The sequence below is a fragment of the Stenella coeruleoalba genome (assembly GCF_951394435.1).
Source record: "Stenella coeruleoalba genome assembly, chromosome: 2".
Taxonomy (NCBI): domain Eukaryota; kingdom Metazoa; phylum Chordata; class Mammalia; order Artiodactyla; family Delphinidae; genus Stenella; species Stenella coeruleoalba.
In genome coordinates this window covers 170,312,635-170,327,340 of record NC_137147.1, presented here as the reverse complement: position 1 = coordinate 170,327,340, position 14,706 = coordinate 170,312,635, and the positions used below count along the sequence as shown (strand labels likewise).

At 37.9% G+C, this 14,706-nt stretch overlaps 1 protein-coding gene across 2 annotated transcripts in view; it reads left to right on the top strand.

The window, feature by feature from the left end:
• Positions 1-14,706, top strand: part of LOC307182462 (uncharacterized protein C10orf67, mitochondrial) — a gene marked incomplete at its 3' end in the record, with an annotated part of 116,479 nt that overhangs the window by 89,362 nt on the left and 12,411 nt on the right. Inside the window, exons 11-15 of one of the 2 annotated variants that reach the window (XM_079913767.1) lie at positions 1,353-1,412; positions 2,086-2,168; positions 2,243-2,308; positions 5,256-5,343; positions 10,357-10,440. In XM_079913767.1, coding sequence (XP_079769893.1) covers positions 1,353-1,412; positions 2,086-2,168; positions 2,243-2,308; positions 5,256-5,343; positions 10,357-10,440 — 381 coding nt within the window. Of the gene's footprint in view, positions 1-1,352; positions 1,413-2,085; positions 2,169-2,242; positions 2,309-5,255; positions 5,344-10,356; positions 10,531-14,706 lie in introns of those variants that run through there. The other variant, XM_079913766.1, reaches the window with a different exon arrangement.

Sequence of the window (14,706 nt, the reverse complement as noted above, 5' to 3'; positions counted from 1 at the left end):
AGTCAATTTCTGAGTCCCATTGCACTCTGTGTCATCCCAGCTCCCACTTTGTTGAATCATACACTGAATTCAACCCAATTCTGTGATTGCTACTAAAACCACTCACTCACAGGACACCTTTAGTTGAATGAGGTTGAAGAAGGTAACAGGGACAGTCTGCATCACCAAGATGCCGTTTCACATTGAATATTGGACATCACCCCTGGGCACTGGTCACTTGTGGCTTCACCACACACTAGCAGCTCCAGCCTTGGGGTCCTGCCTGGTCATTCTCTTCTTTTCTAGCTCTTCTCAGCCCTCACTTCTGATTGCTTCAGGGAGCTCTGGGTTCCTTTTACTTTATTCTGCAGACCTGGCTCCAGACCCTGCGTGGCAGACCCCACCCCATCAACATGGGCAACAGATCAAAACCTTTTGGGTCACCCACTAGAGCAGGTAGTGGTGGTAATAAGAAGCACCTTTTGCTGTCTACATTCTGTGGAGGAATATAAGAATAGCTAATCAAAGGGCTTCCCTGGTGGCGCAGTGGTTGAGAGTCCGCCTGTCGATGCAGGGGACACCGGTTCATGCCCCAGTCTGGGAAGATCCCACATGCCGCGGAGCGGCTGGGCCCGTGAGCCGTGGCCACTGAGCCTGCGCGTCCGGAGCCTGTGCTCCGCAACGGGAGAGGCCACAACAGTGAAAGGCCCGAGTGCTGCAAAAAAAAAAAAAAAAAAAAAAAAAACAACCAAAAGAATAGCTAATCAAGCAGGTTTTTATATTCAGTATATTTTCTCACTGCCATCTGCTCTCTGCATCATTCAAGAGGAATAGTAGTGAAAATCCGTCTTAATTATCATTTAAAATAAAAGTTTATTTATTTATTATTAAATAAATGAGCAAACGAATGCATTAAAATCTAAAAACCAAAAAAGTGCAATATGTAATTTACTTAACCATTTTGAAACGCAGTGTTTTTATAACTGGGATTCATTAGATTTAATCCAAAAGATAGTTGAGAAAAATAAAATAAAAGGTTTTTTTTAAGCTTGTGACTTCACTGGGTAATAACTGCCCACTTCATTAAAAAAAAAAGTGTAATGGTAAAATTTGACCCATATATAATTACAAAGTAATGCATTTAGAAAACAAACAGTAGTGGGAACGTTGGTTTTAATGGGATATAATTGTCCAATTGCAAATGCAATGTATAAACACTGAGTCTTGTAAATTAAATGAGGCAGTCAAGACCCCTATGGGACTAGGGTTGGCATATTTTTAGTCTCATTTGCCTTTCTCTAAGCTGCAGAAAAACCACATCTTTATGCATTGACTTGAAATGTTATACTTGCTTTTGTTTATTTTCTTTCCAGGTTAGACATGGAATACCTGCTGCGGTGCATAGAGAAAAAGTGAGACTACCAGTGGCTAAGGTATAATAATGACTAATATGACCCTTATTATTAACTTAAATATTGTTTATATCAATGCTGACTATCCTTAGAGAGGAGTAATGACTTTGAAAGCTACACCAAGAATCAGTCTAATGAAGAGACAGAGGACCTGGTTGCCTCTATAGTATGATTCTGGGTTACATCCCTGCCACACCCAAAGAAATCTCATTCATGACATGCCTACAATTCCACTGTTACAGATTCATTCCTTTGCCAAAACTTTGTCCCCTTGTAAAATAGAAACAGTACAGAGAAATGGCATACAGTTCTAATGTGATTGAGTTGGTCAGATCCTTTCCTGAGGACGGTTTTGATAGAAAGAGGAAATAGAGTAACTGGGGGCAGCTGCTGCTATGATGAAGAGATTTAGAAAAAGTGATACCTGGTAGGGGGGAGGGGTGATGAAGATAAATTTTGGCTACTTGGTAATATTGTCTCACACTGGCTGCTTTGAAGTGAATCATTTACAGGAAATGGAGGCATGGGATCTTAAATTCTTCCAGTTTATGGGAATTTGCAAGTAAATGTAACTCATTGTTCCCTCAAATTTTCGATGATAGTTAGAATATGCATGCTATTTAATAGAAATAACCTTTCAGATTTATGGGGAAATAGGGTATAATTAACTTTGTGATGTATTTTCTATTGAAAGATTGAAGAAGAGAAACGTGGTTTGGAAGAGCAAATACAAATATTAAAGGCTAAGTTAGAGAAAGAGAAAAAGAAGTCGGAGAGGTACTGGTAATAGTAATTCATAATTGTTCATTTGCAGCTAATACAGTATTTAACCACCTATAAATTTATTACAGGGTTAAGAAGGAATCAGATCAGATCAACAAAAACTGGGAAAAGAAATTCTTCATTCTCAGGAACAGGTATAGTGTGGTGATATATACAAATTCTATTTATAAAAATGCGACTAATCGTCTTTTAAGGAAATTGGGAGCCTTGCATTTTTCTGTATATATTAACTAATATGAAATGCCCTCAAATACCTCTTTCAAGAGATGCAAAATAACTGACCTAAAAAAGAAGAGTAGTCAAAGTCACTTCAAAGAAAAACTAATTCAAAACTGTTTTATTCCTGATCTCAGTGTTTCAAATTTAAATCATAGACAGGATGGACAGACTCTCTTGATACCTGGTTTAATGGGACCTACATAGTCATCTTCCTCCGTAGGGCTATTAAAACATTTCCATTCATTTGCACATGATAATATTTATCTCCAGATACAGAGACCTGAATGAGTGAGGGAGCACGCCATGTGATTACCTGGAAGAGACTTCCAGGTGAAGGAACATCACGTGCAAAGGTCCTGGGGTGGGGGTTTGCTTGTGTGTTCAAGGACAGTGAGGAAGCCAGGTGGCTGGAGAGACATGAGCAGGGAGGAGTGGTATAAGAGCTCAGTGAGGTGGAACATTTGGGGTTTTACTCTGAGATGGGAAATCACTAGAAGCTTTGTTTTCAATTGATACGAAAATTTTCTCTTTTACATGCCTACTGGGTCATTACCACACCTAATAAAGTTAGCAATATCAATCCTTTAGTACTACGTATTGACCAAATCATATTCAAATTCCTTGATTATCTCAAGGGAATCTCTTACAGTTGTTTGATTAAATCGGGATTCATGGTAGGTGGACCACTGCATTTGGGTGTTATATCCTTTAAATCTTTTTTTTCTTTCTATGATGGTCCCACTTACGTCCCCGTTCTTTCCAGCGACCTGATTTGCTAGAGAAATATGCTCATTTGTTATGTAGAATGTCCCCCATTCTGGATTTGACTAATTGTTTATGTGCACGTGTGTATGTATGTGTGGTGTCATCTAACATGTTCTTCTATCTGTATGTCTTACAAACTGATCTTTAAATCCAGAGAGTTGATTAGACTCAGGTTCAATATTTTAGGCAAGACTACTTCACTCGAACTACTATGTAATTCCTGTGCATCACATCATAGGGCACATAGTGTCCGGCTATATTATTTTAATCAAGTGTTATCAGGCTAATTCATATATTTTAAGGTTCATCACTGACCTTTCTCCAAATAATTTTAACATCCATCAATGATCACAAACCATGATCCAAGATTTCATTAGGGTTGCAAATTGGTGATACCTTAATTTTATCTTTCCTTCTGCATTTCTTAGCTAAATTCTATTAAAGAAAAAAAAAGTTTTCCCCACTGGTTACCCTGAAATATAGTTTCAGACAAGATAAGGCAAGATAAATGCTTGATCCCCTTTATTTATCAATATTCAGAATAATGAGTTGGTACCCTAAAACCTCACTGGAGAGTCTTGAACTGAGGAAAGACCCAATGATCTGATGTCTTAAAAAAATTATGACTTGTGTTGATAAAAAGCCATAGGGAAGCCAAAGGAAAAGCAGGGAGAAGAGTTAAGAGCTCCAGAAAGAATAAACCCCTCTTAGGCAAAACATGATGGTGATTTGACTGGAATGGGAGACCTGGAGCTGTTGAGAAATGATTACATTGGGGATTTTTTTTTTTTTTTTCGGTACGCGGGCCTCTCACTGTTGTGGCCTCTCCTGTTGCGGAGCACAGGCTCCGGATGCACAGGCTCAGCGGCCATGGCCCACGGGCCCAGCCGCTCCGCGGCATGTGGGATCCTCCCAGACCAGGACGCGAACCTGTGTCCCCTGCATAGGCAGGCGGACTCTCAACCACTGCGTCACTAGGGAAGCCCTGGGGATATATTTTGAAAGTAGGATGTATTGAAAGATTGGAGATAAGGTGGGAAAGAAAGAAGTCAAGGATTTTACCTAAACAACGGGAAGGATGGAGTTACCTTCAACTGAAACAAGCAAACACATTTTGGCGGGAAATCAATTTTGATTTAAGTTGCCTTTAGTCACTTAAGGGTAGAGGTCTGGTGGCAGTGATGAGTATATGAGTCTGGAGTTCAGAAGAAAGTTTAGGCTGGGGGCATACATTTGGGATGCATTAGTATAGATGGTATTTAAAGCCATGGGATTAAATGAGATCAGCTAAGAATGAGTGTTGGAGAAAAATAGAGAGATACAAGGACTGAGTTCTAATATTTGGTAATAACTGACTTTCAGATGCTTTTTTTGGATCTGATGTTTTCCCTCTAAAGGACGTCCCTCTCTTGTGAACTCTTCTCGTCTTTTGCTTTCTTGTTGGCTTGTGAAATTTATTTGCGTATTCTTATTTTTAATTCCTTATCAATTTTAGATGTTACAAATACCTTTTCCTAGTCTGTGAACTTTGTGTATGCTGACTTTTATTGTACAGAAGTTCTTAATTTTTATCCATCAATATTTTTGCCTTAGGTGTGTTTAGAAAGTCTTTCTCCATCTCCACTAAAATATTCTCCCACGGTTTTAGACAAGCCTTCTTTATGGCTTGTCTAAATCTAAGCCTAAATCTAAATATGATTTACCTCTCATATTTAGGTCTTTACTCCAGTCCTTTCCAGATTGGGTTGTGGTGCCACTTTGGTCACATACTATGTTCTAGTACATTCCCGAATCTGTTTCAGTGTTCCTATTCTATTCCATTTATTTTTCCTTTCCAAACTGTTTTTATACTATGATTTTTGTGGTATATGTTAATATCTAGTATGGCTACTCCCTCCTATTTGCTTTTCAGGGCTGGAAAATACATAATTTTAAAAATCAAAGAGTGGTAAGTTCATACTAATATTTTTAAATTTTTACTTGTATCTCCTTGCTCTTACACTGAACATTCTAGTTTCTAATCACAAGAACATAATACCGATTTGCTCTTTCCTATAATTTCTGTTCATTTTAATTCCACTGCTTCTTTTGTTTCAGCTTTCACGTCCTTAAGAACGAGATGTTTACTAGACACACGTTGTCCCGTCAGTTTGGAGTGCTGACTGACACATCCTTCAATTATGTTGTAAGTACACACTGGCTAGATACTCTTTGTCTCTTTGATGATACCTGTAACGTGTCTTTCTGAAGTTAACATTTTTTGAACCCCTGACATTAGAGGCTCTGGAGATAGTACATGAGTCACTCTGCTGAATGCTGATGGCATAAGACAGAGTGTCTGAACCCAAAGAGCTCAATCCAGTGTGAGACATAGATGTGTAAACAAATTGTTACCACGCAGTATGGTTGAGCTATAATGGAGGCAAGTGAAAATTTCAGAGGAGGGGGACTCATTCCCCCGGGTGGCATTTATCAACCTGACCATTTGTGTGCGTGGATGGAATGTAGGAACTATCACAGCTCAAGATCCAAGTATCCAGTCACTTCCAAATGGAGAAAGGAGGTAAAAGAATCTATTCCTAGTACCAAGCCATTCGTTTTCACACTAGAAGTCACCTGTAGATAAAGCCCAATTCTAAAATAGACTTTTTTTGGAAACTGAAGTATAGTTGATTTACAATGTTGTGTTAGTTTCTGGTGTACAGCAGTGATTCAGTTTTATATATATATATATATATATATATATACACACACACACATATATATACATAACTGAATATATATATGTTCTTTTTCAGATTCTTTTCCATTATAGGTTTTTACAAGATATTGAATATAGTCCCCTGTGCTATACAGTAGGTCCTTGTTGTTTATCTATTTTATATATACTAGTGTGTATCTGTTTAGTCCCAAACTCCTAATTTATCCCTTTCCTTTTCCCCCTTTGGTAACCATAAATTTGTTTTCTATGTCTGTGAGCCTATATCTGTTTTGTAAATACGTTCATTTGTATTATTTTTTTAGATTCCACATATAAGTGATATCATATGATATAAAATAGACTATTTTTAAAACTGTTTACTTAATGTTTTCACTTGGGAGTTGTAATTGTAAAGGCAAATGATGACCAGTGTAGAAAGATAATCAATAAATTGCAATCAGTCAGTAACTTAACATACTGTAAATGCTATTGAGAAACTGCTACACAGCTAAGTGTTCTGAGGACAAGTCAGGTTTGTGGAAAAAGTCACAAGAAATATAAATTTTGGTTTCCTGCTTCAAGAGGCTTACAATCTAAAATCACTTTCTTTCTAAAATTTTTTCTATAATTTTCACTTTAAGACAGTTTTCTAACTCCAAGTTGCTGCAAGAGATCAAAGAACTTAAGAACATTGGCAAGATAATATTATTTCTAATTTTTAACTAAATTTACATAGTAATATGAACCTTGCTGAGGATTTTAATAATTGACTCCCCTGAAATGTTCCAAAACTGGTCTATGTAGATGGGAATATATTAAGTCTCTTTCTTCTCCTTTTGGTTTTTTCTCTTCTCAACTGAAGGTTACAACTTTAATTGGAGTAATCCTCATTTTAGATATTTAATCAACTGGACAAATAAAATATTGGAGGACCCAGGAGAATGCTGTGCTACTCAAAAAGCAGGCTTTTTAAGGATTATCTGGTAAAATTTTCTGGTCCAAACTTGAATTGTCCAGGCTTTATGAAACAGACTTCTAAAATCTCAAAATTATTCCAGTCCAAGCATAGTAATAGATCCAGTATTTTCTTGAGAAAAATCTTGGCCCTGCCTCAGATGTTCATGCAATCTGTCTTCCTATGGAGGAGAGATGGACTCTATCTAGTCGAGAATACATCTGTGTGCCACTACTTATTTGGGATTCAAGCTTATGAATCCTTATCTATATAGCTACACAGTATATATGCACTCAAGACACTCATCAAAGTGGACAGCGAATATTTAAGAAAAATAGACAGAGAGAGGGAAGGGGAGAAAGTGATGAGTGAATGAGTTAATGAACTTTGGGTAAACTAACATTTTCCCTTGGTTTCCTATACTCTAGTCACTTGTCCATTCACAGATATTTGAGTACAAATATGTACCAAGCAGCATGCTTGGGTTGCAAATGTCATCTCCCAGTTTGTGGACAAGGTTTTGGTATCTTTTCATAAATAAATGTTCTTAATCTCAATGTTAGTTTAATAATCTTTTCCTTATTGCCTTTATATTTTTTTCTGTCTTTAAGAAAACCTTACCTAACCTTTAATGGTTGAGAGTCTGCCTGCCGATGCAGGGGACACGGGTTCGTGCCCCGGTCCGGGAAGATCCCACATGCCGTGGAATGGCTGGGACCGTGAGCCATGGCCGCTGAGCCTGCACATCTGGAGCCTGTGCTCCGCAACGGGAGAGGCCACAACAGTGAGAGGCCCACGTACCGCAAAAAAAAAAAAATTCTTCTCTGATGTATGCAAATGTCAGATCACTATGTCGTGCACCTGAAACTAACATAATTTTGTCAACTATATTTCAATAATTTAAAAAAACCTAAAAAACAAAAAATATTTTCTTCTCTATAAACTTAAATTTTTTTTCTTGTTTTGCCTTTCGTATTTAGAGGTTTAATCCACCTAGAATTGATATTAGTGTACAGAACGGTAGACATCTGATTTCATTTTCTTTTAATATAATCAGCAGATCTAGCACCATTTATTAAAAAGTCCATCTTCTCCCCTGGTACATAATTCCACCCGTTATATATTATAGTAAGGGCTTATGTATGTATGAGTCTGTTTCTGTCCTACTGTTCTATTTGTCTATTCTCGCATCAATGTGACACTGATTTAGTATCTATACCTTTATTATAAATCTTTTTCTGATAAAACAAATACTCCTGCCCTGATGTTCTTCAAGAATGCCTTGGCTTTATTGGATCTTTACATTTCCATATAAAATTTAGAATCAGATTGTCAGTATTCACAGTATTAAAAAAAACATAAGAAACAAATTAAAAATTCTATTGGGATTTTGATTAGAAGTGCATTAAGTCTCTAGATCAGTTTGGGCACAGTTGGCACCTTTTAGGTCCTGAATCGTCTAATCCATAAACAAGTCATAGCTTTTCTTGACAATATTATGTTAGTTTGCATTTTATCTCCACCGATTCTTTTCCAGAGACTTTTGTCAGTAGTTTCTAGAGGTCGTATATTCTTATACTCTATTGTTGGGGACAGCAAGTTTAATGAAGTTTTCATCTAGATCTCATAATAGGTCATTTTTTAAAGAGTATAGTTCTGATTTCAGGATACTGTTTCTTTAACTGACTCTACAGTTTTTTCATAGTCCCTGTTTTATTTACTCTTCTCTCTCATCCTTGACAGGGTGAGGTGTGTTGAAACCCAGTGTTATCAACTGCATTCTCTTGTGTGTTGCTCAAATCTCCCTTTTACATTTCAGCTGGAAGGCAGGTTGATAGGCACAGCCCCTATTTCTGACCCCAACTTCAGCAGGATTTTACCTTTTTCAGCCCTGGCAGAGAGGTTGTATTTTCTTCTACACCCACAGTATGAAACAATGGAGTACATTGGAACTTAAATTCTCAGCAGTCAGGCATTTAACACTGGCTTCTTTTACCATCTTTATGAAAGACTTGAAGGCAGTGAGGAAAGAACCATGTGTATATTTAAAAGAGTTTTCTAGACAGGGAAAGGACCATCGGAAGACTCTAAGACAGAAGTGTACCTGGCATGTTTGAGAAACAACAAAACATCCAGTGTGGCTGGAGCAGTGAGCAACGAGAGAGAACAGGAATAAATATGGTTAAAGGGATAATAGGACTTTGATTTTTTTTCTATTACTCTGAGTAAAATTGGGAGCCTTTTAGAGTTTTCAGCAGAGCAGTAAGACAGTCTCACTTAACATTTTAAAGGGACAACTCTGGCAGCTATGGAGGCCGGGGGCAGGGAAAGAAACAGACTAGGAAGCTATTGAAGTGATGCTGGTAAGAGATGGTGTGGCTTGGACCACCTTAGGAGAGCAGATGGCAAAACGGGGCCGACACATGCCTGGAGTACTAGGTAGTCCTATGCGGTGCTGGATTTTATGTACATGTAGCAAAATGGATGGACCTTAAAAGCATAGTACTTAGTGAAATTACTTTGTACATAGTCCTCAGCGAAAGAAGTGGAACACACGAGATGTGCTGTTTTTCACCCTGAATCTAAGATGTGCTCAACATCGGTTCAAGATTTTATAAGACTCTAAAAGAGAAAAAGTGCTGCCAATCATACTGTGACGCTCCATCTATTGTCAGATGCATCCTGATTTTAGGGATGTTGAAATATCAGAAGGCTATGCCTTAGAATCAACAAAATAGGATATCACATAATACTAGCACAAATTAAAATACATGCACAAAATTACATATTTTTGCAAGAACATGTTCAAATAAAAAATACAAATAAATATTTAAATTGTTTATTTGGTGAGAGGAACAAAAACAGAGTGGGGGCAGGCTGTGGGGAAATAGAAAAATGCGTGCAAACACACTTAATGTATGTGTGTATACACACATACAAACCAGCAAGAGAGAAGCCTTGAGTAGGGAGAACGTCACATAAATTTCCAGGGTGCATCCATGGACCTCAGACCTCTTTTTGATAATCATGCTTGGTGTACTTCTGGTCCTTTTCACTTGTGCATTTTTAATGTCATGATTTACTTTGCAGTATATGATGTTGGTGGCAATTCTGCTTGTGTGCTACTGCTTCTGAACTCCTGGAAGAGATGCTTTTGTTTTTTCACTCTTCAGTTCCTGGGAATCACGACCATCACTGTGTAGCTTCCAGGAGCTGGGTGGTGCTGGGGATGACCCCGTAGTACCTGACCAGTTACAAGCAGTAAATCCCATATGGCATAGGGATAATCAAAAGGAAGTAGAGTCAGAAGAGACATTAAGGAAAACATTTTTCTTGAATTTTCTCTCAAAGTAGCCTGAATTAGGAAGGGGTCTATTCCTTGGGTTTAAAGGAAAGGATTTCCCCAGCGATATTTGAGCAAATAAGTTAGGAGCATGATTTTCATATCTCAGTTAACTAAGGACTGAAAAACATTCTACATCCATTTGGGCTGGTCATTATTTCCCCTGGATAACACGGTACATACTGTTTGTGTCTTTCAGAAAGCTAAACCTTTATTTGTGCAATCCAAAGTGAAATTGATAACAGCGTCGACATCTTCTGCAAATGTTTATCATGCATCTTCGGTAGGTAGATTATTTTTTCCCTATTTAACATTTAATCAGTCAGTATTATTCAGCCTCAGTAACGAAACGGTTTGGTTTACCTACAGATAGACAACAGGTATGTCGACCTAGACAGGGATCACATATCCCTCCCTCCTTCACCAAGAGATAAGAATCTTTATTGTTGGAGAAATGGTTCATGCAGGATGGGTAATTAAGATTAATAATGCTTTTCTTTGTTGTCCTGAGATGTTTGGTTTCTGGATGAATGCATGACTTTTTTCAGCCAATTTATTAAATTAATAGATATGATAAATAAAAGAATGTTAATGTATATTTCTGAATATTGATCTCTGCTAACTAAAAATGAATTAAGTCATATTTCAAAATCAGGAACTGTCTCAGTTGGAATCCTGTTTCTTTTTAATTAAACTGCCAACAAACCCGAAGCTCCTGTTAAATCCCTATTTTTCCAATTTAATGCTTAGAAGAAAAGGACAACTATTTATAGCATCCTTTATCTCCCATCAGTCCTTGTGTGGCCTCAAATTGGACTCTTTTGGAGGTGGAAGTATATTTTGTCCACACGTTTCTGTAAGTCTTTAGGAAACAACCATGCTTGCTTTTCTCTAATAAACAAGTTGGATTAATGAAATGCAACGTTATTTGTTTGAATTATTGATGGTAATCAAAGGGTATCAGTAATTTCTGTTGTTCATGTCTGGGAATCTTTAAAAGTAGACTTTTATAATGAATCTTTATACAAGGAGGAAGTGTGTGATATGAGTTTAAATCCTGGACCCTAATTTTTTTTTAACATCTTTATTGGAGTATAATTGCTTTACAATGGTGTGTTAGTTTCTGCTGTATAACAAAGTGAATCAGCTATATGTATACATATATCCCCATATCTCCTCCCTCTTGCGACTCCCTCCCACCCTCCCTATCCCACGTCTCTAGGTCATTGCAAAGCACCGAGCTGATCTCCCTGTGCTGTGCTGCTGCTTCCCACTAGCTATCTATTTTACATTTGGTAGTGTATATATGTCCATGCCACTCTCTCACTTCGTCCCAGCTTACCCTTCCCCCTCCCCGTGTCCTCAAGTCCATTTTCTATGTCTGCATCTTTATTCCTGCTGGACCCTAATTTTAAAATCAACTTTTTGAAAACTAGATTGAGAAAGGAACCTCTCTTCTGGGCCTCCATGCAGTGGAGAGGCTTTTTCTGTAGTGCTTACGGGTATAGGTAGTACCTTTGCCGGAGGTGCCTGCCTGGGTGCAGAGGAATCTTTCGGCAGTCACGGTGCTGGCTGCCTCCTGGACTGGCATTTAGGTGACAGTAACACCCAGCCTGGACTCTGTACCAGCTGCTAGCCTAGGGCATGCAATTTAAAGATATCACCTTTTTGTTTTGTTTTTTTTTTTGGCCACACTGCGTGGCTTGGGGGATCTTAGTTCCCTGACCAGGGATCAAACCGGGGCCCCCTGCAGTGGAAGTACGGAGTCCTAACCACTGGAGTGCCAGGGAAGTCCCTGAAGATATCAGCATTTAAATAAGGGACTAGCTCTGTTGAATTGTTGGAAATTCCAACCCATACAGTAAGTTATTTCTAAAATATCACAATGTATTAGGGGAAGAGAGACTCATGATTTATCATAAAAATATAAATTGTTAAATTTGGAACCTGTGTTCCACCTGACATTTTAATTAGAGAGCTTAATTAACAGCAAAAAATTCAGTTGAGAACTTTACATCCAAAAGTGATTTTTCTCTGCCAAGCAAAACAGTTTTCAAAGGTCCATTTGTAGTCATACAAACCGACCTTGATGGCCACCTGGGCCATAAGGCAGCTTTGGCCAAAACAAACACTGTCACTCCCTTTCCTCTGTCCTGAAAATGTGAAGTGTAGAGTTATTTTCACCCTGTCTACGGAAAGCCCTCCTAAAATTCATTAGCCCCCTTTTTTTGCCTTACTAATAAAATTGAAAGTAAATGCTATTTTATGATCCATAATTTTGCAGCATGCCACAAAGTGCCTCATTCTGAATATGACTGCACCGCAGAAGAGGCGTGGGCGACAGTGTCATACTGAAAGCCTCTGGGCATAACCCTGATGTTTCTACAAAACCTCTGAGATAACGTTGGCATGTCATGTTTTCCCCTCTGAAGATAGTGTGGGGAAATCATCCAGTTAACAAAAGTTTCTGGTTAATTGGGTTCCAGTTCATCCAAAATTGACTAGAAATAAATTTTCTATTTTTAATGGATAAGAAAACCAATACATGAATGCCAGGAGGAAACTGAATTACAAATTTACTAATTGGGGAGTAGATGAGTATCAGCCTTTCACGATTATGGGGACTGAACAGTATTCACACTAGACGGTCAAAGGACCAAACTGTCGTCACAAAACAAATCACTCCAAGCTTCTCAGGTACTTCAGAAGGTGGAGAACCCCCTTCAGGCCCCTAGGAAATAGTTCAATACGTTATCAGTGTTTTCAAGCACTAATTCACAAATACATTTTCAAAGAGGTGTTTAGCTACATGGTTTGTACGTACCTGACTTACAGACAAATCTTAATTACTTTCTATAACACAGGGGTAACCTATATGGTGACAGAAGCCAAATTCAACCCTGTAAAGTCACTGTGGTATTGAGTTCTGTTTTTTAAATTATGTAAATAGAATATTAATATTTTAAATACCCTACGAATATTTATCCTCCCTGTTAACAGCATCCTTGGTGTTGCATCAAAGATAGAGGTTCTTACGTTGTATTTTCATACCACAAGGTACTTTTGAAAATTACAGATAACTACCATTTAGTGGGTGTAGGTACTATTCCAAATGCCTTTTAAGTTTTAACTCTAATCCTCACAAAAACCCTATAAAGTCAGCACTCTTGCTTTCTCAAGCCTTAGAGGAGACAGTTGGACTCAGAGGGGTTTAGTAAGCTGCCAGGTTTATGACCACAAATAGATTATTAATTTATAAATAAGGCTGGGTTCAGACCCAGAGAATGTGGCCCTAGAGCCCAGGCTTGTCACCACTCAGTTATATTGACTTGCCCCAAGGCTCACGCATGACAGTGTGTGGTCCCATTTTCAACAACACACAATGGGAAAACGTGATGTAGCAGAAAGGCTTTGGAGGTGGACAGACTTCGATTCCTGTCTCATTCCAGTCACTCCCTGGGTAACTTCATTCAGCTCCCTCTGCTGTGTAAAATGGAGATGGCGACCCCACCTCCTAGCTTTGTTATGAGGATTAAATGAGGTGAAGTGCCTAGCTAACCCCATCCTTGCCTTTCCTCCTGAGCTATGGATAATATAATACCTGGGTTCCCAAAATAAAGTCAGGCAAACCTGCTTTTTAATCTACTACACGAGAGCTATGATGTCCTCAGCAGTAGGCTAGTGATTTAAAAGAACTGGTCTCTCCTTTAATTCTTTAGTAACTAATTGTCTACCAAGCATAAGAAAGAATAAAATTTGTCACTGGTATCAGATCATATGGTAGATATTTTGAAAAGAGCAAAATAAAACAAAACATAACTTAAAACAACGTTATATCAGGTGATATATCTTTCCTAAGCAAATTGAAATTAACTTCTTGTTATGTTGCAAGCTTTACTCCAAAAAAATCTAGCAAGAACAACAGAGTTATTCTTGCAACAAAGGAAGTTTAAGAGATAAATAAATCCTCATCAATATAAGGGAATAAAAAAATGAGGTACCATACTATCTGCAGAATTTCAAAGCCGTTTTTTTTACACAGTAGTAATTATCCCAAAAGATCCCAGGTAACATTATTAATTTGTTTGCTGCTTAACTGTGATAAAATTTGGGATCTGAGCTGCCCATTGTGCACTGTGCACTGCCACAGATTTTATGTACTTAAGAAGACCTTTCTCACAGTCCAGTAATTAGGTGCTATTGACATTGTAATCTTTGAAAATGTTCCTAATGAGCCCCAAAGACACAAATCTCATAGATAAAACCTCAAAGTAACAGTGACCCTTTAAGTGGCTTGTCAGTAAGAGAAAGCTCAAACATAAATATCTGAAACACAGGAGACACCCAAATTTAAACCTAGATTACATTGTATTGTTAATTCTCTCAGTCTTTTAGGGAAGAAACATGGAAGAGGTGATTTCAAAGGCTTTAAAGAATAGTAGAACAATCGCAATACGTTGGATAGGATTTTAAAACCTTTCTTTTCACCCTTTGAAACTTTGGACCTGAAAAGTGTTTTTTTTCACTAAGTGTATTATCCACCAATTTA